General features: G+C 34.9%; 1 protein-coding gene across 3 annotated transcripts in view; it reads right to left on the bottom strand.

The window, feature by feature from the left end:
* Positions 1-7,679: 7,679 nt before the first annotated feature.
* The window catches only part of SamDC (S-adenosylmethionine decarboxylase), a 50,642-nt gene continuing 34,688 nt past the window's right edge, over positions 7,680-23,633 (bottom strand). For 2 of the 3 annotated variants that reach the window (XM_069849285.1, XM_069849286.1), the window contains 2 exons: positions 16,120-16,275; positions 7,680-12,981 (listed from right to left, as the gene is read on the bottom strand). In XM_069849285.1, the coding sequence (XP_069705386.1) occupies positions 12,847-12,981; positions 16,120-16,275 (291 nt within the window). In that variant the 3' untranslated portion in view covers positions 7,680-12,846. Of the gene's footprint in view, positions 12,982-16,119; positions 16,276-23,633 lie in introns of those variants that run through there. The other variant, XR_011336644.1, reaches the window with a different exon arrangement.

Below are 23,633 nucleotides of genomic sequence, written 5' to 3'. Positions count from 1 at the left end.
TTACTTTGAAAATTATATATCGCCACTATGCCTCCAAAATCCGCATTTAAACATTTTTCAGAAGAAAGGAAAAAAAGCATTACTTTTAATTCCCTTGATTTTCAAAGCTACAGTACTTTCGATATAAGTTCAATCATTACCTTATACGAGAGAATAGGAGAATAACAAGTGAACTTAGTTTATTATTGAAAATCAACCTGCAAATTATCCATGAAATTATCCACAAACACCTACAATATCACAAAGTTTACACACTGTAGGTACCACACTTAACTGCTAAGCAGAAAGCCAAACGTGTGAGAATCCACCAACAAAACTCAGATGATATTAGGAGAAAGGTGATCACTTCTTACATAGAATTATAACAGATGAGTCCTGATGCCATAACTTTGAGCCACACTCCCATTGGTCTAGAATGGGATGGTAAGATACTGGATCTCCTCACCCTAAAAAGCTTAAGTTGCAAGGTACAGTGTCTTCTTTTTTTTTTTCCTCTCAATTATCAAGGTTCATTCTAGAGCATGGACAGATGATCAATGTCTAGTGCTACACAAACCAAGGTTGCCAGATTTGTCAGGAATCCTGGACAGGTGATGATACTGCATATCTTAACGTGACTACACATTTCAATTAATTCAATTTGTAATACAACTGATTTTGTTAATTTTATGTATTTCAAGGAAATATATAGGACCTAAACTTTTGTTACATTTTCTATAGATTATCAATAATTCCAAAGAAATGTCATAAAGTTTGGAAAAATAATATCACACAGTATTACAGCCTGATCTATACAGAAAAAAAAATGCACGATACAGTGTTTGAATCTTATCAATAATAAATCAACTTCCAAAGAGATTAAAGAATTAAGATACTGTATAATACCTAATACATAACACAGTTTATCATTTTTATTTCAATACAACCCAATAGAAAGTGCCAGGCAGCATTGATGACATTGAACATAGGTTGGACAAGGTCTTGAACAAATGAATAAAGAATTTTAAAAATAATTTGAATACTCCCCCCCCCCCCCCCCGGAATAAGGGTATATGGTACATTGTTTCCCTATGTACCCTTATTTCTGAAGGGGGTATTCATTGTACTCATAACTCAATCCAGGACACACCATTAAATCCAGAACAATCCTGGGAAATCCAAGATGTCTCGCAACTCTGATGCAGGCACTCAGTTATTTTAGACAAAGCATCACGAATAAACACCCAGGCCTTATATATAAATATGAACTACTTACTATCACATGAGATAATGGAAGTGTCTCACAATTTTGCTGGAAATAAATATAAGTTCAGTCTTCTGAAATTATACTAATGAAATAAATATAAGTTCAGTCTTCTGAAATTATACCAATCAGATGACAAGAAATCACTCACGTAGTTCATCTCGAAAAAAAAAAATGAAAACTATAATCCATTTATCACTCTCAGTAGCTAATTTGCATATCTGTTTAAATGAAACTATGAGACTCTACCAAGAAAAAAGTAACCTGAAGGTAAAAAATTATATTTTATACCAAACCTCAATTCAAAAAGTGAATTGGTCTTTGCTCTTATATTTGAAGCTTTTCTTAAGTTGGTTATTTAACACTATCAACTACTAGGTTATTTAGCTACTGTGGAAATGTTGATAGCAAAATGGTATTTGGCGAGATGGGCCAGGGATTCGTCATAGATTACCTGAAATTCGCCTTATGTTTAGGGAAAACCAGAAAAAACCCAACCAGGTAATCAGCCCAAGTAGAAATGGAACCCACACCCAAGCGCAGCTCCAGATCAGAAAGCAAGTGTGTCTGCCAACTGAGCTACATCAGTGGCTTTTGAAGTTTTGTCTGGACAATCAATGTTTCATGCCATTTCAGACTAATTTTGTTGCTCTCCATGCAGTTGTCACAAAAACTGCTTTGTTGCCCTAACTTAGCAGATTTTTTAAGGAAATATTCAAACTATGTTTTGATAACCAATTTATAGTTTATAAGTGCTGATTTCTTAAGAGTAAAAATTATTCAGTAGTTCGCGCTTTTAAATCAATTTATGGACTAGTGACTTTACAGATTGACTGGATTGTTCAGGTAATAAAGCCAACTTTTCCTTTAATATTTTTGTTATGAATGTGTCATACAACAAAATACACTTCATTAAATAATACTCATTATGTCTGCGCTCATTCTAAAAATGTCAGTCTTTACATTCAAATACAAATTATTCAGTTCAATGTTTCAAATATGAGTAAAGAAAAGTTTTTCTCTAAATACCTGTAAAATGGCTCTTAGTAGAGAACTCCGAATAGTTCAGTACATATTTTCCATGAAGACCATCAGCATAAATGATATGATGTAATCTCAAGGTAATGAGACTTAAGACCCAATATCTTTTTAATTCAAAGATTGTTATTCTTCTCTAAGGTACTTAGCAGTTGATTTCAATGAAGGAATAGTTTGGCAGCATGAAGTACCAGAAACTGAATTTGCTATGCTAATAGGGGTGAATACAGCAGACATTTACTTATAAAGGTAGATTCAACGAAAAGTGGAGCCTGCTGTCAGCTGTCTGGTTTTGTTGCTGCTCATCACATATAATATGAAAATATTCTATTAAATTAATACATTTAATTAACGAATAAAGGAATATATAAAATAATAAATAGTGAAACACGACATTAGGCCTGCTTACCAAATTTAAATATGTAGATTATCACCATTTAATACGAGAAAAATTCGTTCCGGGACCTCACAGCTCTACGTGCTGAGTGCTCTTTCCAACTGAGCTATGCCAGGACACGATCCACGGTGCCGGCCGAACTCCTCTCGTAATGCTTTACGGCCTTACTACCTGCACTTTAGACAATGTAAGTCATACATGCAGGAGCGCATATTTAAATGACTTTATGGCCATATTCAACATCAGTTTGTGACAACTGCTAACAGTTAATACATCACATATTCATTATACATGAGGTCTCGCCCACCTCATTGAATATTACACGACTACTATGAAGTAGCCAATGTGTATTATCACCATTTAATACGAGAAAAATTCGTTCCGGCACCGGGAATCGGATCCGGGACCTGTCAGCTCTACGCGCTGAGTGCTCTTTCCAACTGAGCTATGCCGGGACACGATCCACAATGCCGGCCGAACTCCTCTTGTAATGCTTTACGGCCTTACTACCTGCACTTTAGACAATGTAAGTTATACATGCAGGAGCGTATTAAATGGTGATAATACACATTGGCTACTTCATAGTAGTCGTGTAATATTCAATGAGGTGGGCGAGACCTTATATATAATGAATATGTGATGTATTAAATATGTATATTGCTCATCATCATCATCATCATCATCATCATCATCATTGGCGCTACAGCCCTTGGTGGGCCTGGGCCTCCCTTAGTAATTGTCGCCATCCGTCTCTATCTTGTGTAGCAGCCTTCCAATTCTTGCACCCTAACTTTCTGGCATCCTCTTCCACTCCATCAATCCATCGCAAGTGCGGTCGACCTCGTCTTCTCTGACCTCCCGGATTTGTTATTACAATTTTTTTGCAAGGTTCACTTGGGTCCATGTGTATTACATGTCCTGCCCACCTCAATCTGCTAGTTTTAACTGTATTGATTATATTTGGCTCTCCTAGAAGTCTATATAATTCATAGTTGCATCTCTTCCTCCAGAGACCTTCCTCAAATGTTGGGCCATAGATCCTTCGCAGAATCTTTCTTTCGAAAATCTCCAGTCTTTTTTCATCATTTTTGGGGATTGACCACGTTTCTGCCGCATATGTCAAAACTGGTCTCACTAATGTTTTGTAAAGAATAACTTTTACTTTCCTGGATAGAGCATGCGAACTAAAGTGATATGTATATTGCTCAGTCACAGATTTTTTGGAACTCAGTTTCAAACTCATCATTAATCGTTTCATCCGAAATTTTTAAATTTACAACTTTTTTTTTTCACACAGATCCCATAGATTTCCAATTATAAATATTGTGAATGAATTCATGTTCCTAGATACTTTCGCCTATGACATCATTTCAATTTGTTGTAACCTCTCTTTCTCACTAAATGTTCCACAATAAAAATTCTGAGAGCTACAGTGAAAAGCCATTTTACTTTATTTGCCAAACATTAACACAATATCACAACACACAACCGAAACAACCCCCCTCCATCAAACTAGGCTGTGGACTGTAGGCAGGCTTACCCGTTACCCCTGACAACATTCATGATGTGTGTGCATGGCTGGGAACTCCACCACTCATTGGATCTCACGGTGTTTCTTACTGTTATCAGTCTGGGTGACCACATCAGCTGTCATTTCCTTACATTAGCCTCGTCTTTTAAACTCTCAGTATACATATGAAATATTTGTGCTCTTTCAGCATTTATAAAGATAGAAATTATAGGCCCAAGTATGGAGAGAATAAGGAGAAATTGAAGACTGGACATAAAAAAAAAGACTATAAGTGCCAAAGAAATCCTAGAAAACAGGGCTTCCCCGTGAAACTTGTAATATCATATTTACATATTTATGGGAGAAGCTAGGTTCTAAATAAAATTGCAATGGAACTTATCCTCTTTTCTTACTGGATTGAGCCAGGGATATTACTCTTTTTTTTTTTTTCAAAACTAATTTTCAAAGATAATGGATAGTTAGTCTTTTTTATGTCTCTTCAATTACAAGTATGGAAGAACTATAATGTACAATGCACCTATTAATTTCATTAATACTAAGCAGCACTTTCTCCCAGATACTTTGAGTTTCTCTTATGTACTTCGCTTTTTATACACTGGTTAAGACCAAAGCCTCATATAAACATACAAAACAGTTGGAGTTATCCAGTCCCTATAGAGGGAGTTGTGTTCCTTGTTGGGTCTGGCACAAAGTATGAGCAAGAATTTTTGTGGCGATTGTGAAATTGAAGTTTCTTTTAGTTAATTATACAACAGCAAGTGATGCTCATGCAGAATAACACTGCCCGCCAAGTACAGAGAATTTTGCACGTGTCAGCCCTGCAGTATATATTGACTACACCCGAACTCTGGCTACTAGTTACAGGCATCTATAATGAACATCGATCAAAATACCCCTCATTTCTCGTGAAAAACAACTGAATAGATTACAGTGGACTGTAGTGGATTTTATGTTGTCAGCAGACAGCTGGATACATTAAGAAGACGATTGATTGAAAGTTATTATTCATCCTACAGTGCAAAATCTTATTAAAAATTCTACAGACCAAGTGTACAGGGCAAAAGTGTAGGTAACCAAGCAAGGCAGCTCAGACAGTAAAATGTAAGACTCGCATTTGGGAGGTCCCAGGTTCAAACTCCATGGCCAGGCAATGTGAAAAGGGGTTGGTTTTTCATGATTCCCCTCAGTTACAAAGGTAAATGCTGGATTGGAAATGTTATATACTTACTGGCTTTTAAGGAACCCGGAGGTTCACTGCCTCCCTCACATAAGCCTGCCATTGGTCCCTATCCTGAGCAAGATTAATCCAGTCTCTACCATCACATCCCACCTCCCTCAAATCCATTTTAATATTATCTTCCTATCTACGTCTCGGCCTCCCCAAAGGTCTCTTTCCCTCCGGCCTCCCAATTAACACTCTATATGCATTTCTGGATTCGCCCATACGTGCTACATGCCCTGCCCATCTCAAACGTCCGGATTTTATGTTTCTAATTATGTCAGGTGAAGTATACAATGCGTGCAGCTCTGCCTTGTGTAACTTTCTCCATTCTCCTATAACTTCATCCCTCTTAGCCCCAAATATTTTCCTAAGAACCTTATTCTCAAACACCCTTAATCTCTGTTCCTCTCTCAAAGTGAGAGTCTAAGTTTCACAACCAGTAATATAACTGTTTTATAAATTCTAACTTTCAGATTTTTTGTCAGCAGACAACTGTAGTTACTATATTTGCCGTCTGAATGGCTTCATATTTATACAGATGAATCTCTGCTTGATAAACACAGTAATGCTGGAGCAGGACTCTTACAGTGACATTTTTACTTTTACATATTTCTTGGAACACTGTCCACTCATTATGGTGGTGAATTAGAAGCAATCAATACAGCCCTGAAATAGCTTTATCATCACCTACATAAATTTAACAAAATGGTTATACTTAGTGATTGTAAATCTGGACTCCAAGCACTAACATCAAGTCCTTCAGAAAACAGATGAGTAAGAGAAATGCTTTCTGCTCTTAAAATACTACAAGGGCTTCGTAAAGAGACAGTTTTTCAATGGCTACCCTCACTTACTTACTGGCTTTTAAGGAACCTGGGAGTTCATTGCCGCCCTCACATAAGCCCGCCATTGGTCCCTATCCTGAGCAAGATTAATCCAATCTCTACCATCATATCCCACCTCCCTCAAATCCATTTTAATATTATCTTCCCATCTACGTCTCGGCCTCCCCAAAGGTCTTTTCCCCTCTGGCCTCTCAACTAACACTCTATATGCATTTCTAGATTCGCCCATACGTGCTACATGCCCTGCCCATCTCAAACGTCTGGATTTAATGTTCCTAATTATGTCAGGTGAAGGATACAATGCGTGCAGTTCTGCGTTGTGTAACTTTCTCCATTCTCCTGTAACTTCATCCATCTTAGCCCCAAATATTTTCCTAAGAACCTTATTCTCAAAAACCCTCAATCTCTGTTCCTCTCTCAAAGTGAGAATCCAAGTTTCACAACCATAAAGAACAACCGGTAATATAACTGTTTTATAAATTCTAATTTCAGAGTTTTTGACAGCAGACTGGATGATAAAAGCTTCTCAACCGAATAATAGCAGGCATTTCCCATATTTATTCTGTGTTTAATTTCCTCCTGAGTATCATTTATATTTGTTACTGTTGTTCCAAAATATTTGGACTTCTCCACCTCTTCAAAAGATAAATTTCCAATTTTTATATTTCCATTTCGTACAATATTCTCGTCACGAGACATAATCATATACAGTACTTTGTCTGTTCGGGATTTACTTCCAGCCCTATCGCTTTATTTGCTTCAACTAGAATTTCCGTGTTTTCCTAATAGTTTGTGGATTTTCTCCTAACATATTCACGTCATCCGCATAGACAAGAAGCTGATGTAACCTGTTCAATTCCAAACCCTCTGTGTTATCCTGAACTTTCCTAATAGCATATTCTAGAGCAAAGTTAAAAAGTAAAGGTGATAGTGCATCTCCCTGCTTTAGCCCGAATTGGAAATTTACATACCATAATTAATTACCGCCTGAATCACCAATATCATAAACATCAAAACAAAATCTAAAAGCTATCTTATCACACAACAGAAACTCAGCAGTCTACTGATACACTCAGACATGTGATATCACCATAGATGTTAAAGAGTGTGTAATAAATGCATATAAAACAGTGTAGGAATAAGGACCAGGTTTCGGCCCAGAGAGTCCTAAACAATGTAATACTTTGTGTTAAACATTTTTAAATAAAGCTATACATTTTATTTTTAATATAATAATTAGTGGTAATGATAGTGATCAAGAGACTTTTGCAGCTCTTGCAGACGACATGAAAAGTCTGTAGTGTAGCAGGGGACAGTGGAAGTACAGTTTAGTAGTAAGGAAATAAAACAGGTGCACTGCAGGTGCTGGTAAAATATACAAAGGATTTAAAGAAACCTGTATGTAATACTTTTATTTATTTATTCACACTACTATTACAGCTCTGGATAACATCGTACTCATGTAAAGTAAGGGGACAATACATGTAATATGCAGATTTGCACGAGTATTATCGAGTATGTTGTAGGGGGGGGATGATGCCACAGCTCACTAAAACCGATGAGAGGGACAATGAGACTTCTCATGCTAAACTCCTTGTGGAACTCACTCATATAAAACCATTAAATAAAAACCGCATACAATATAAAAAATGACAATTTTATTATTAAATATAACAAAACCTAATGAAACTTCAATTTTACTTACATAAAATACTTCCCCACGATATATATACCAGAAACATAATATCCTAAAGAAATAAGAATTACTTAAAAATGCTATACATTGCACTTACCTAGGAATGAAGCTGTGTGTACATAACCGTCACTGTTAACAGTAAAATTGAAGTTTCAGTTCACAGGAAAAAAAAAAAAACATGCATTAGCATAGAATCTCATATAAATCATACACTTACTGATCATTAAATGTGGTCCAAAAACGTATTTTTTTGCTGTCATATAATGTAGTTAATATATAGAAGATAAATTCTAGTCAATTTCACACCCATTAAGATCAAGATGCAGAGTAATTTAACTTTGCAACGGAGAAGAGATATTTAGAAACATTTGGTGTACAAATGTCGCCTGAAAATTTTTCTGTTCCCTTTCAGAACTGACTTCTTATGGTTTATTTTGTACCTGCTTCAGTTAATTTTTAAATTTTCGCCAATTCTACATATCTGGCAACTCTCAAGATATCCCACTATTTGTTGCATTTTAAGTAAATGTTAGAAACCTTAACTGCTCCATAGTGAATAAATTTAAGATAATTGTCATTAGTTCGCAATACCAAAATATGAACAAATTATACACTTCAAAATTATCACTGACACACTTGGCATAATTTCTATGCTCAATCTAATTACAACAATAAAATACGACTATTTCAACTCGCGTATAAAAGTACCGAGATAAAGCACTAAAGTGTTAGCTTAAGCTTATGTATCCAAATCACTTTTTGTTGCCTACATAATGTATTTAATATACTATTATTCCTGCAGACAGAAAAGAAACTTATGAAAGTTCCATAAAATTTATTTTTTGTATTCCCATCCCTCAGCCAATGAGAATTCGATAAGTCACTCGCTTTTCTGGCACCTCACAGGAAGTGAAAACAGTGTTGCCACATTGATCTTTCCCTCAGTTATATTGCTGGAGTATCAAGGTATAATTTGTGTTTTGTATAATTCCAGTTCAACCGTGATTAGCTTTAATAAATAAGCACAGTTAATTCTAGTTTAATTTGTAGGCCTACATATTCTTACTGTAAAATGCTGCAATAAGGACGAAATTACAAGAGAAGCAGATGAGTACCGAAGAAAAGCAGACGAAAGTAACAAGAATGGAAAGGGGTGCCTCTGTATCTATCATAATATTAAAGAAATTTGAGGTTTGCATATATTCCCTAACTTTCCTTCCATGTTTATCACTAATGAGCACAAAAACTTTGCCTGACCATCCATCTGCCCGTCAGCTGACTTTCTACTATTGGAGTGAGGGGGAATACTGTTAGAGGCAACATCATACTCAACCACTGTAATTTCCACGTGCTTTACCAGAAATGTCAGAAGTTTAATCTTTCCCATTGACCATTATAGTTAATGTGGTGAAATACTATCGCAATGAAAGCTGATGTAACCAAATATTGAGCGTTTTTAATAATTTCTCATCAATTTATAAACTGGCACAATCACATTTCACTATAATTGTATGTTATTGGCATTTCTATCTAAATGCACTCCATAACTTCAGGTACGCACACACACACAAACTGAAATAAATACTCAATAGCATATTTTTAGTGAAAGTATATTCAACAAATATTTTGCAGCAAAATTTCTTTTTACCAGCAGATGCACATAATTCAAATTAAGTTAAAATCTTCATTATCCAGTATTCCAGAAATTAAATTCAAAGTTTAACTTCAGTTCAAAAACAAGAATCTACAATAACTTCTTAAAACAAATTCTCGTCACCATCACGAATTCTTAGTGTTATGTTCCTTTGAATCCCAATGCCAAGAGATGCTCTCAATTCTTTTGATTTCGAGTGATTTGGCCACCAGGGAGAAATTTCACTCCAACTACATGAAATTGACTACTAGGATTTGTAACCATTCTATATGAAGAACTACATTATAAAATTAGAAATGAGTCACGATTCGAATATGTGATTAACAGGCATATATCAAATGTTACAACCACCCCATAAAACTTTCACATACACACCTTTTCTGGCAACATTGATTCGCAATTTCATCATTCAGTAGAATTAAAAGTCATAATATATAGATAAATATTTGTCTTATCAGTGTTTATTAATTTCGATAGACAATTTATCCACTTCCCTCTGTCATGAAGGAGTTACACTGCTTTACTTGCTTCCAATGTGAAAGTGAAACACAATGCTGGCAAATTACAACTTTTGGGAAGTTTACCGATTTAAATTTTAATTTAAATTTTACAGTAAATTATTGTTTATATTCTCACGTACATGCAGTTTGTTATATGGGAAATTCCTATAATATGCTCGGATATAAAAGTGATGGGAATAAATTCTATTAATTTATATACACCACCAGATGCAAGATACTTCAAACTCATATATCACCATAACCATGTTAATTCAAACTTTATGGTAAACACAATCTTCATTGTACTGTTTCTTCTATGTTCTACATAATGTAGAATAATTATTCCGAACACAAGTTTTAATGACACTCTTATAATGAGATTTTTGAGATGAAATATAACAAACAAATGAAAATAATACACTATTTCTAACATGTTATTCTGAATGCAAGTAAAATATTTCGTATGTTATCTAATCTCCTGCCAGAAATTACATTATAAAAATCACTACTCTTTTCAACCTTTCTTGCATTCAGAGTACCTTACAACCACCTTTCACCTAAAGTAGTTTGGGGGGGGGGAAAAAAAAAAAAAAAAAAAAAAAAAAACAAACAAACAAACAGTAACGTAAGACTAAAAAAAAATGCTTAATAACACCAAACTATGCAAAATTACTCAATTATGTTAAGTCTTGGAAATTAATGTTCATATAACAATAATTACTATCCACTTAAACTTTCCATTCATGGTGCTCCACTGTACAGACTGAACAGTATACCGGTACTGAGTGAGATTCTTACTTCGTAATTCAAAGTTACATAGAGATTAACAGTATTTCATTAGGTTCTTTTGAATCAAATGTTCCACAACTTTCTCTCACTGATTGAAAATTACTTCATGTGATAGTTATTGTCTACATCACTTTTCAATGAAACAGTTTATTCAAACAGCAAGATTTTCTTTCATTACATGATAAATGTATCGGAATATGTGGTGCATTTTTGTGCAACTCCTCGTATAATATATTCGAGGAAAAAATTCTAAAAATGCTTGTATAAAAATATACATAGGTCGAAATTAATGCAGCAGTATTTTATAAATTTCAACAGAGCAATTTACTTATACATGCTTTTCTGAATTACTTCAACAGGATTTGAAACTAGAAGCAGTCATTGAAATGATTCATACTAGTGAAATCCAGTGTAAAGAATGTAAGAATTTTTTAAAACAGGTGACTTGCTCTAACTGTGATTGTTCCACATAAAATTAAATTCCTAGAATTTTAGTAACACACATGGAATGTCTCCAAGCTTGAAGTTTCAATTAATATAGACCACAATTTTAGTTTATGTTAATAAAACAATTGCAAACTAACTGAATTACAAATAAAACTTCTGCTCAGAGTATCATATGGTTTTCTTCACAGATAATATTGTTGGTTGTATGAGTTAAACTAATGAAGATTACAATTCAAAAGACCAGTTCACAAAAAGAATCTGTAGCATAAACAATGAGAGCCATTTTATAAAAGTGAAAAAGGAACAATTATATTGTGTAAATTGAACAAATTACAAATGAATACCTTTCTCTCAAAGTACATGCAACCATTGAATTCACTGGAATGCACTTCGGTTTTTCAAAATGAGTTAGAAAAGAAATATTGTACCTACTACTACTTTAGTAACCGATTTAACCACAAAAGAAATTGTTGTATCTGTTATAAATTCAATTTAAGAGTACACACTTAGCAAAATTATTAAGAGCATTCAACATTCATTCCCCTTCACAAGAAAAGGTGTGTATGTAGAGCAAAGTAATAAAGCAATGCCAATAGCAGTTAACTTGCTGCTATCAATCCAGCCAACAGTGAATAGGGAATAAAATGGAATGGAACATGTTGTATATACTACAGAAATATTCCAGTTTCTGCAGTTCTCTCTCCACTTACAATTACTTTCACCTCTTCATTTCCATTAATTTCAGATCTTTATTAAAAATTAACAGAAATCATTTTAAAATACCACAGCACAAAATATCTAAATAAACTGCAATAATGAACAAAAGTTGTTCAGCAGAACCTGCCAAGGACACAGTGGGAAGCAGCCTGCTGCCCCCATACAGTTGGCAACGCAGCTCACCAACAAAGACTAGGCAAATGAAGGAACCAGTGAAGTGAGCCACAGAGTTGCCAGCTTGTCACCCTCATAGGTGAGACATGCAGCTGACATCATTACTTCATACCACAGCTACTGTTCCAGGGTGGAGCACCTCAAGAGATTTTATTACGCCACCACATGTACAAGAGGTTCGGACTGAGATTTGCAATGCTAATACCTGATGAGAGCAATGAGAGGGGAGAGAGGACTGCATGTGAGGGCATGGCCAGATGCCAACACCCGAGCCAATAGCTTGCCATACGGAAAAATGCTTTTGCAACAGCAGTGAAACGTGGAACACACAGTTTCAAACACCAACACCTCTCGCTTTGCCATGGCCTAACACAGCCGCTTCGTGAGGTGCAGGATGTACCTGAACCCCAAGAGGTGACACTAAAACTAACTACACATAAGCACTGAAGGGAAACACAAAATACTTCACATTGTTTGCTAAGACTACATCTACTTTGGAAGGTAAACTGAATGTGGGGCAAGGAAGAAGGCCCCAAAAGGCGCCGAGCGACGAATGGATCTTTCCCATTCATGCTGCGGGCCACCGCGGACCCTCAGCTTGGGAATTTGGAGTAAAAAGCGTAGGTGAGGTCGTAATTTTTGAAGCGGCAGTACTGAATATCGTGACGCAGCCAATCTCCAAATGAAGTCTTCTCCAACTCCCGAGGACAGTCTGCAGCAAGAGATGTCTGCAAAATAAAGCACTGTGAAATCGGATTGACCCCTTGCACAAGCATTGGGCATGTCATGTAAGGTGATAAACGATGCATATTTAACAATACGAAGTTATTAAAGCTGGATGTCTATCAGTCCCTCTTAATTTTTTAAGAAAGAAAAATTTCTCTATACTTTAAAGAAACTAAAAGAACTACAACCTAGGAAAGTAATGGCGGGAAGGATATATGGTAAAAGACCGATAGGCAGACCGAAGGATAGATGGGCCGATGCAGTGAGAGAGGATGCTAGACAAGTTTTGGGAGTAACGGCATGGAAGAGAACATCACTGGACAGATCTGATTGGAAGAGGAGAATAGAGGAGGTCAAGGCCCAATTTGGGCTGTAGTACCATAGCAGAAGAAGAAGAAAAAAAGCACTACAAGTATACGAATTCTATGTTACATATTATAAATCTTACAATTTCTAACTTGTATTTTATTGAAGTCATGAATCAAAGAGATTTGAATGAATGAATATATTATTTCAAATTAGTTTACTAATTTTTCGATTAAAATCATATTTCTTATTTTGATAACGACATTATTGTTACCACTGGAACCAAGTAACTGGTAGGAATGTGAGAAAGATCAGAGCTTGATGATGATGATGATGATGATGATGATCATCATCATCATCATTATTTCATTTATTGCATTTCATTGATACAGATCTTACATCAGAAATGTAGCTTTGAGATGCTATACAAGTCTGAAGTTTTTTTTTTTTAAATATGCAATCGATAGTAAGTACATTAATTCAATTTACAAGCATAACAATTCATCAGCTGAGCAGAAGATATGGTATGGAGAACTTTCAATTCTGTTTTGAACATTTTCTCTTGGCCCTTCAAAGTTTCAAGATAATGAGGCAGTGCAGTGACCTAGTTTGGAGATCTGATTTGTGTCTTTTATTAAAGTTATGAATATTTTGATTAGTACTAAATGTATTTTGGTTTTTAGCATAAAATATCATTAGAAAACAATGTACTTATAAAGGTTAGGTCAAGATTTTCTAAATTTGGAAAGTCTTTTTACATGGCATCCTTTTATGCACACCTCTCATTATTCTTAGAGATTTATTTTGTAAAACAAAGAAATATATTTAGCTTCAGATGAGTTGCCCCAGAACATTACACTAAATTTCATTACAGAATGAAAATATCAAAGTATGTCATTGAGAGGCTGTTATATCGCTTTTAATACGCAGCAGGAGAATTCAATTTATGTATGTTTTCCAGTTCACATGATTATCAAATTCCAAACCAAGAAATTTACTGTTACAGATTCTCTGATATCAATTCCATTCAATAATAATAATAATAATAATAATAATAATAATAATAATAATAATCAGCGGTGCCTCACATTAAGGGGCATGTGCCCTCCCATTCATTTTGTTTTCCAAAAAAAAAAAAAAATAAATAAATAAAAAAAAATAAATAAAAAAAAAATAAAGGAATTTTTGCTTAAAATTATCGGCTCAAAACTTAATGATTTAAGAGCTTCCATTCAGGTATAAACATACTGTGAAATGTGAATGCTTTCAGCTACGTCTAGCAAATGAAAACGTGGAAACATCTGGTTTGGGCACCGTAGTTCTAGTGCCCATCCTTTGCACATGCGCACAGACAACTCAGAGTTTCAAGTGCAAGAAGACCAGTATGAGGTGATGGATGCAGAGTCAATAAGATGAGAGGGGAAACATCGGCCAGGGCTCAGTCATTCGTGTGGTCATCCTGTGCACATGTGCAAATGGTTTTAAAATTACTTGTAGAACGTGATGAGGAAGGTGTTACATATAGAAGTATGATGGTAACACTGTCATGGCCCAAAGGACCAACTGAGTTGCCAGCTCAGCTATTCTGTAGCTAGATCTAGCTTTTTTAGATTAGTTACTATAATTGCTATATTTCATATCAGAGGCAATGCTTACTATGTTTTCCGATTAATTTAGCTATTAAAATTAAACTATTTAACATTGTTAATATAGAAGTTTAGCTATATTCAAAATTATGGTACGCTACTTTTTTTATTAAGTGTGTTCGCAACATTGACAGCCGTACGAAATACATGTTATTTGTTCCCACGTTTGTATTCATAGCGGCAATAATAGAATTCTGAGTGTTATTAATAATTCTCTTCCTTTCTATTTTAAGTGTGAAGTTAGTTACATTAGTATTCATTGTGTGCTTGTGTATTTGTTCACTTCAATATGAATAAAGTTAGTGAACTAATTGGAAGGCAATTAGATTTCGAAAGCAGAGTTAACGCCAAGAAAGACTGACAGCATTAGCAATGCTTTCAATTTAGAGTAAAATGGTGCATTTGATTCCTAACTTCAACCAACGAGTTATCGAAATATTTGTTTCAACTAAGGATTGAAGAATAGACTTCATCTATAAATAGAAAGGTTAGTGTATAATGCATTCTTTATATTTACATTTTGCTATTGAAATTTTCAGCAATTATTCAGTATGGCAAGCCTATGTTCGAATAGTGAGGAACCTATGGGATCAATTAATCCAAGATTAGTGTTTTAAGTTGTGCCCCACCAAATAATTTTGTCACAAGCTGCCACTGATATTATTATTATTATTATTATTATTATTATTGTTGTGTGTCAAGATGCTCTCTTTTTTAAAGTTCCAATAGTTGATAATGTGTGCTAGTTAATAAGTTTGCCACTTAAATTTGACATTATACTGTATAATGTTATTCCAAAAGTCAATAAAACGATTTTATTATTTCAGAACTTTATAGAAAAGATACTGACAAATTACAGTTCATGTTATTGCCACAAATTCTCCACCCCAACCTGCATTGCACAACTACTCCCTGTCCTAGATACAGAAATGGGGGGGGGGGGGGGGAATGCTGCTTCTATCCTTATTGGAGGACAGGCTTCAGCTCCTTTCATTTAATGGTATAATATTACGTAAATCTGACTGAAATAAGCAGTATGACTTCATTTGTTGCACACAGGTAGTTAAAACACGCAAATGTGAATATTTACAGAAATAGAATGGGAATCCATCAAGCATTAGAATTCGGTCAAATATTTTTCTTATACCATTTTCATTGTTCCACCAATTGAGAGGCATGGGATCTCACCTTATTAGCAAATACTGTAAGAACAAATTTTCCTGGCTGAAAAGTCTCCAATACCCGTGAGATCACATCTTTGTATGAAGCTTGCGGCACATTGCTCTCGAAGCTCACATATGAGAATTCTGGCTCCGGAGTGATGTGAATTGTCATGTAGCAGCCCTGTAGTGGAAGAACACAAATTCCAGATTAATTATTTTAAAGTTATAAATACTGATAAGGAGTTCCTATCTTACCTCTGATTGAGGTTCTGCTTGATATTTACATCAATTATCAGGCAGTACATCTCACTTGACGATATGCGTCAGAGAAAGACCAATTGTTTGTATACATCTGAAGTCTGATTAATGTAATATGTAACTTAATACATAACTAGTCAGCAATGTATGCAATGGAGAGGAAAAGGAACTGGCCACCCTAACCCATTATCTCCTGGCTTAGTTGCCTCATGAGTGATGCCATATTGGTGTCACTTATGAGGTTCAAACCTGTCTTCGGATAACTGACTAAACAAGTTCTAATCTTTCTGTCTGGAAACCATTCATGTGCCATAATGCTGCAATTCTGATTCTCATATCAAACAGGTACTTGTTCAGTTCTATTTGTGATAAATCTTAACTCCTTACTGCATAGAACAGTTTTGCACAAACTGGTTTAATATTCAAATATCTTAAGTAGTTCTCTCTTTCTCAACTGATGTCAAATATAGTCAAATCCAGTTATTCTTGACAGTGTGCCATATCTGTCCCAGTATGCAGTTTGAAATATTATATGTTTATTATAAGTTATATGAATATAAAACCGGTATGTGCATATTTGTCCCAGTATGCGAAAAGGGGTTAATTTAATAGAAAAATCAGTGTAACATGCAACAAAATCCTGAATTTAAGGAATGCCATTCGACTTATTTCCATCAAAAAAAAAAAAAGTCTGAAAATCAGAAAATTCATTTCAGAATATAACAAGTTTAATCACTGACTTTGGTCATGGCCATATAATTCTTAATGGAACTAAAAATATATGAATTTAATTATACAAATCTGTAGATTTCATATTACTGGGGTTCAACAGAAAAAGGTAAAATATTTAAACAGACTTACGTACAATATACAGAATTTATATGGAATCAATTTTATAAAGTGTAATATTTCTGGCAAACTGAAAATATCTTTCCAGCAGACAATGTGTACTTAAATGATATGATATATTCATAAAAATTCGAAAGATTAGGAGAACCAGGAGCACATCATACTGAAAGATTATGTTCAAATAGTGGCAAGTTGTAGGTTCATCGAGATAGAAACATACTAATACAGGATATACTCCTGCTTTCTTTGTCATTTCATCAATTTTATTTTATTGTTACCACTCAAAGGAGGAAATTATAATTATACAATAATTTTAGGTTCGAATATTTACTGAAAACAAAAGTTCGTACGAACTTCCTAATGTGGCAATACTGACGGACTCAAACATAAAAACAATGTGGATATTAAAATTCATCACACAACACAAATAATACACTAATTTTAGGTTCGAAAATTCACGGAAAATAAAAGTTCGTGCGAACTTCCTAATGTGGCAATACTGACCCAAATTGTGGAAATATGGCAGATTTAAATTTTTTTTTGCCCAATCAAAAGTGTCATTGTTTTGGTATTGTCAGTTATTTGGGTGCCAGTTACGAGGGATTTTACTGTAATGAAAAAAAAAGTTCATAAAAGATGTAATTTCACAATTTCCGAGGTTTCGTGAGAATTTCAACATATTTCTCCAACTGCTCTGTAAGATATCATTACAAGAAGCTAGACTACAAATTTTTGTGCACAATGAATGTCAAATGGTACGCATATTCACCAAATAAGTTCATAAAGTTCAAACATTGTCTGCCCAAAAGCTATTAATTATTATCTGAAAAATGCAAGGAGTGTTTCTGACAAAATTCATGGAATCAGGAGCCATATTTACGACAAAAGAGTAACATTAAGAAAATTATGGAGAGCCATTCAAAATAAAAAGTGAGGAATGTTAAAGTCAAGCTTTATCCTCTTTCACAACAACATGTAGTCTTCAGCTGCATTCATACAAGAATTTCTAGACCAGTTCAATTGGAAAGTGTTCAACCATCTTCAGTATAGTCTGGTCCTTTTATCATGTGATTATTGCCTTTTCATCCATATGATAATCTGGTTAGGATTGCAGTGTTTCGATCACCAATGACAGTGCCTGACCATGGATGAGCTCCCACAAGGTAACCTTCGTATTCCGATACAGTGTCTCAATTCAGGAGGTTAGAGGCAGCCTGTTTATATTTTGAGACATAAAATATTTTGTTCTCATTGCTTCTTGTAATAGTCCACATAGATACTCAAGTCTGAATAACCCTCATAACAGCTGAACTGTCAGCTATCACATTTCCTGTAAGTATTTGTTTTAACATTACATTTATAGCATTTTGCTATAATGAAGCTTGTCAAGTGTTTACAGTTTTCCATATATAGAGTATTTTGAAAAAAGGTCCCAATATTTAAAGAGGACGTAGTATGTATCAAAATAAGAAATAAAAGTTCTATAAATATGGGTTCTAAAATTAATATCTTCTGAGAAATGAGCAAAATGTTCACCATCACTTTAAGAGCAGCATATCTTCCACTGTGAGCTCTTGGGCAAGAAACAAAACATGCTCCTATTCAACAGATACAAAACTAATATGTAGTGACAAACGGTTACATTCTGTTTCCTCATTTGTTTCTTGCCAAAGAGCTCACAGTGAAAGATATGCTGCTCTTACAGTAATGGTAAACATTTGCTCATTACTCAGAAGATATTCATTTTAGAATCCATGTTACTGTTACAACAAAATATGGTCTGATTCAACAGATACGAAACTAACTTACCGCCTGGTACAGTAATAATTACTGCAGTACAGAATCAGTTTACTTATAATAGTAAAATTACGAACTCTAACGTACTGTCGTCTCTTTAAGCATCCTCTTGATACAAACACAAACAAAGATGTGCTGTGTAATATGTACAGTGACAAACTGCTGCATTCTTGTTTCTTGCCAAAGAGCTCACAGTATAGAAGATATGCTGCTCTTACAGTGATGGTAAATATTTGCTTATTTCTTAGAAGGTATTAATTTTAGGACCCATGTTTGTAGGACTTCTTAATGCATACTATGTCCTCTCTAAATATTGGAACCTTTTTTCAGAACATCTTGTATATCAAGCTTCAATACTGCTACATGTACAATTTACTACTAAGTTTTGTGTGAAGGTACATGTAATACTACACAAGTATCCCAATGATCATGCTATGATTGAATGTAGGGGCAGATATGTATACCTACCAAGCTTTCTGAAACTGTATAAAGGGCATGCAAGCAATTACCAACAAATTGTACCCACTTCATTCCCAAGGAAACATCCTTTAATATTCATGTTATACGAGAGCTGAGTAAGCTTCAGAACCATCCTGGGACTTACTGATAAAAAATACTCTCCCAAGTCATTACTGTGCTAATTCAGCCTTGAAACACGTAGAAAACATGCTAAAATTTTGGGAGAAAGATGTGCTGGGATCACCTCTATCTTTACTAAATCTTTGAAACTTTTATAATACAGAATAAATATTTCAATACACAAGGTGAATCACCTGCGCCTTACTTACACGAAATTATGCAATTCCGTACATTAACAGCCAATTCTATAAACTCAGTACTCTTAATCATTCCTTGGTGACCATATAAAATATTGAGTTGCCTATTTTACTATTAAGGAATTACCCACCCTGGAGGTATAGAAATTTTACACCTAACTTTAGTTGAAATCTCCCAGAAACAGGTACCCAAAGTTCGTGAACAAGTTACCAAATTTACAGTTTCATAGCACTTAATAGTAAAGGGCAAGTCACATTGTATCTAAGTTGGTAAACAGATTGTAGCTTTATTTTTTCAGAATCTACGAAAACAGCAAACACATGGATTACCATCTTTTATTTGAAGAAATGACGAATTTAACACTGCCATCAGGTCCGTATTTATGTATGGGCCACATAGGCCCAGGCCCAAAAAATTTCGAGAAAAGAAAAAAAAAAATCGAGTTCAAATTAAATCTTCGACATTTTCCAAAGTCACAGATGCCTGCTTTAGATAATAGCATATGTTAAGTTATTGTTACATACAATTTCTTTTTTTACAGTTTGCTAAATGTCTATTGATTTGAATAAGTTTATTGGCAGGTGCGCAAATTCTTTTCGAGCCTATGGGCATAGCACTATCTAAATATAGGGCTGATTACCATTCCATATCAGTATTTTAGGTGTATTAATAGCTGAAGGATATTTGTTTTTTTTCTATTATATCTCTGGATACTCCATAAACAAGGTAGAATTTTTCTAAAATACTGCTGAGTTTAATATCTCGAAACACTCTTTCCTGTTGTCATAAACCCACACTGTCTTCATTGTTTACAACTCACAACAGCAATCACATAATGACAACTACATGGAAACTAATTCCAATGCAGCAAATACATAGAAGGGTGTCGAAGTCCACAAAATCAACCACATCTTTTCAAATATTTACTTAGTACGGTTACAGCATGCTGTTAGCTTTTTAGTTATGAGACAGAATTCGCAAATTTTTTTAAGTGTGTTTTTAGCAGTGTTAAGGAGACCTTTGAATCGCTAGAATGCCAAACCAAGAAATTTGGATTGGAGGTGAATGAAGTTAAAAATGAAGTTTATGACAGCGTCAAGGAACCCACAAGGATTGGCTAATTGGACAGCATCATTTGCCATTTCTCCTTTGAGATAGTTAATGAATTTGTGTATTTGGATCTCTAACTAGCTAATAATAATGATTTTAAGGAATGAAATTGGGAACAATCATATCTGCAAATAGACCCTACTTATGCACTTCTTCCACTATTGACGAGTAGAAATGTGTTTAGAACGACTAAAATTAACATATATTATAAAACCTTAATAAAACCAGTTGTTTTATACGGTGCAGAAACATGGACATTAAATATTGAAATATGTAACAGGCTAGGAGTTTTTGAGAAAGATATCAGGAGCGATTCATGACAGTGTCAACTGGCAAAGAAGATATAACAAGTTGATGGATATGTATGATGACTTGGATTATAACCTCCATTAGATTAAGCAGACTTAGATCGGACACATGGGCAGAATGTCGAATGATAGGAAAGTGCACCAAGTATGTTTCACGCAACCAGAAGGGAGAAGAACGAGGGGGAAGATCTAGGAATAAATGGTGAGACTTGGTGCAGGATGACATTACAAAGTGTGGAATTAAAAGATGGACATTGTTGGTGAAACATAGAGGAGAATGGATGACACTACAGGAAGCGAAGGCCCACCTTGGGCTGTAGAGCTGTGCAAGAAGAAGTTTTTAACAGTAGCCTGTACCAAAACTTATAAATCATATAATGTTTTGTGTTACAATCATCTTCCATTACCTCAAAATTATTACAGTTATATGAAAACTTACAGCAGAGTCCGTATAGGCCAGTTTCTATCTGATGCTTTTCCAATTCACTGCGGGCTAAAGCAGGGAGATGCATTGTCACCTCTACTTTTTAACTTTGCTCTAGAATATGCCATTAGGAAAGTTCAGGATAACACAGAGGGTTTGGAATTGAACAGGTTACATCAGCTTCTTGTCTATGCGGATGACGTGAATATGTTAGGAGAAAATCCACAAATGATTAGGGAAAACACGGAAATTCTACTTGAAGCAAGTAAAGCGATAGGGTTGGAAGTAAATTCCGAAAAGAGTAAGTATATAATTATGTCTCGTGACCAGAATATTGTACGAAATGGAAATATAAAAATTGGAGGTTTATCCTTCGAAGAGGTGGAAAAATTCAAATATATTGGAGCAACAGTAACAAATATAAATGACACTCAGGAGGAAATTAAACACAGAATAAATATGGGAAATGCCTGTTATTATTCGGTTGAGAAGCTTTTATCATCTAATCTGCTGTCAAAAAATCTGAAAGTTAGAATTTATAAAACAGTTATATTACCGGTTGTTCTTTATGGTTGTGAAGCTTGGACTCTCACTTTGAGAGAGGAACAGAGATTAAGGGTGTTTGAGAATAAGGTTCTTAGGAAAATATTTGAGGCTAAGAGGGATGAAGTTACAGGAGAATGGAGAAAGTTATACAACACAGAACTGCACGCATTGTATTCTTCACCTGACATAATTAGGAACATTTAATCGAGACGCTTGAGATGGGCAGGGCATGTAGCACGTATGGGCGAATCCAGAAATGCATATAGAGTGTTAGTTGGGAGGCCGGTGGGAAAAAGACCTTTGGGGAGGCCAAGACGTAGATGGGAAGATAATATTAAAATGGATTTGAGGGAGGTGGGATAGGATGGTAGAGACTGGATTAATCTTGCTCAGGATAGGGATCAATGGAGGGCTTATGTGAGGGTGGCAATGAACCTCCGGGTTCCTTAAAAGCCCGTAAGTAAGTATATGAAAACGACAGAGAACATCAAATCTAAGTTCAAGCCACAAGTTCACTTATTGATGAGTACCACGTTGGGTTTACTGCATCGTCGATCTCCATTAATCTCCGCTGACTGAACTGTATTAAAGACGACGTATTTTTAACCACAGTTAGATACACGATACATTGTCCTCATTGAAATGTATGTACTTAAACAGTCTAATAAATTGTGTTTACGCAAGTTTTGGTGGCATTTCCAGAGGCTACACAATGACTGGAACAATGAGTTGTTGAACTACTTAATGAGTGCTGAGAAACAGGTTCTGTTCTCGATAAGAAAAAGCACTATCCGAAATGTGCTCTATCACGACAAACACTGGATATGCATGTGAGGATGGAGTTATGTGCAAGGAAAAGTACTATTGACTAGCACAAGAAATGAACATATCACAACATTCTGTGGTACGAGGTTTGAAATTTCTCAAGTTTTATTCCTATAAGGTGGAGCTCATTCAAAAATAGAGTTCAGTTGATCAGTAATATCCACAATTTTCTTATTAGATGTTATAATCCATTTACAATGGAACTGATCCACTGTTTCGTCATTTTAATGATAAAACTTAATTTCACTTGAGTGTCTATGTAAACACTCAGAATACTTGGAATTGGGATACCAAAAAATCTACATTATTCTCGTGAAACCTTACTACAGGATCGAAAAGTGGGAGCATGGTGTGCAGTTAGTGTACAAAGAATAGTTGGGCCCATATATTTTTACGAAGCAATTAATTCAGAGCATTATGTGATAATTTTCAAAACTTCTCATCAAACAAGAAAACAATTACGCATTTCTCACAGTAAAATAGAGCAACAGCACACACACACTGGCACATTTAATGAAAGCCTTTCGTGAAAATTTTGACGATAGAGTAATTAGTAGTGGACTACGGCCTACCCAGTCTCCACATTTGTTGGCGTGCGATTTTCACTTATGGAGTATTGTCGAACAAAGTGCACTTAAACTCTGG

This window comes from Periplaneta americana, chromosome 16 (assembly GCF_040183065.1).
Source record: "Periplaneta americana isolate PAMFEO1 chromosome 16, P.americana_PAMFEO1_priV1, whole genome shotgun sequence".
NCBI classification, from domain to species: domain Eukaryota; kingdom Metazoa; phylum Arthropoda; class Insecta; order Blattodea; family Blattidae; genus Periplaneta; species Periplaneta americana.
Note: the sequence above shows the minus strand (reverse complement) of the source record. Positions and strands in the feature narration are given on the sequence as shown.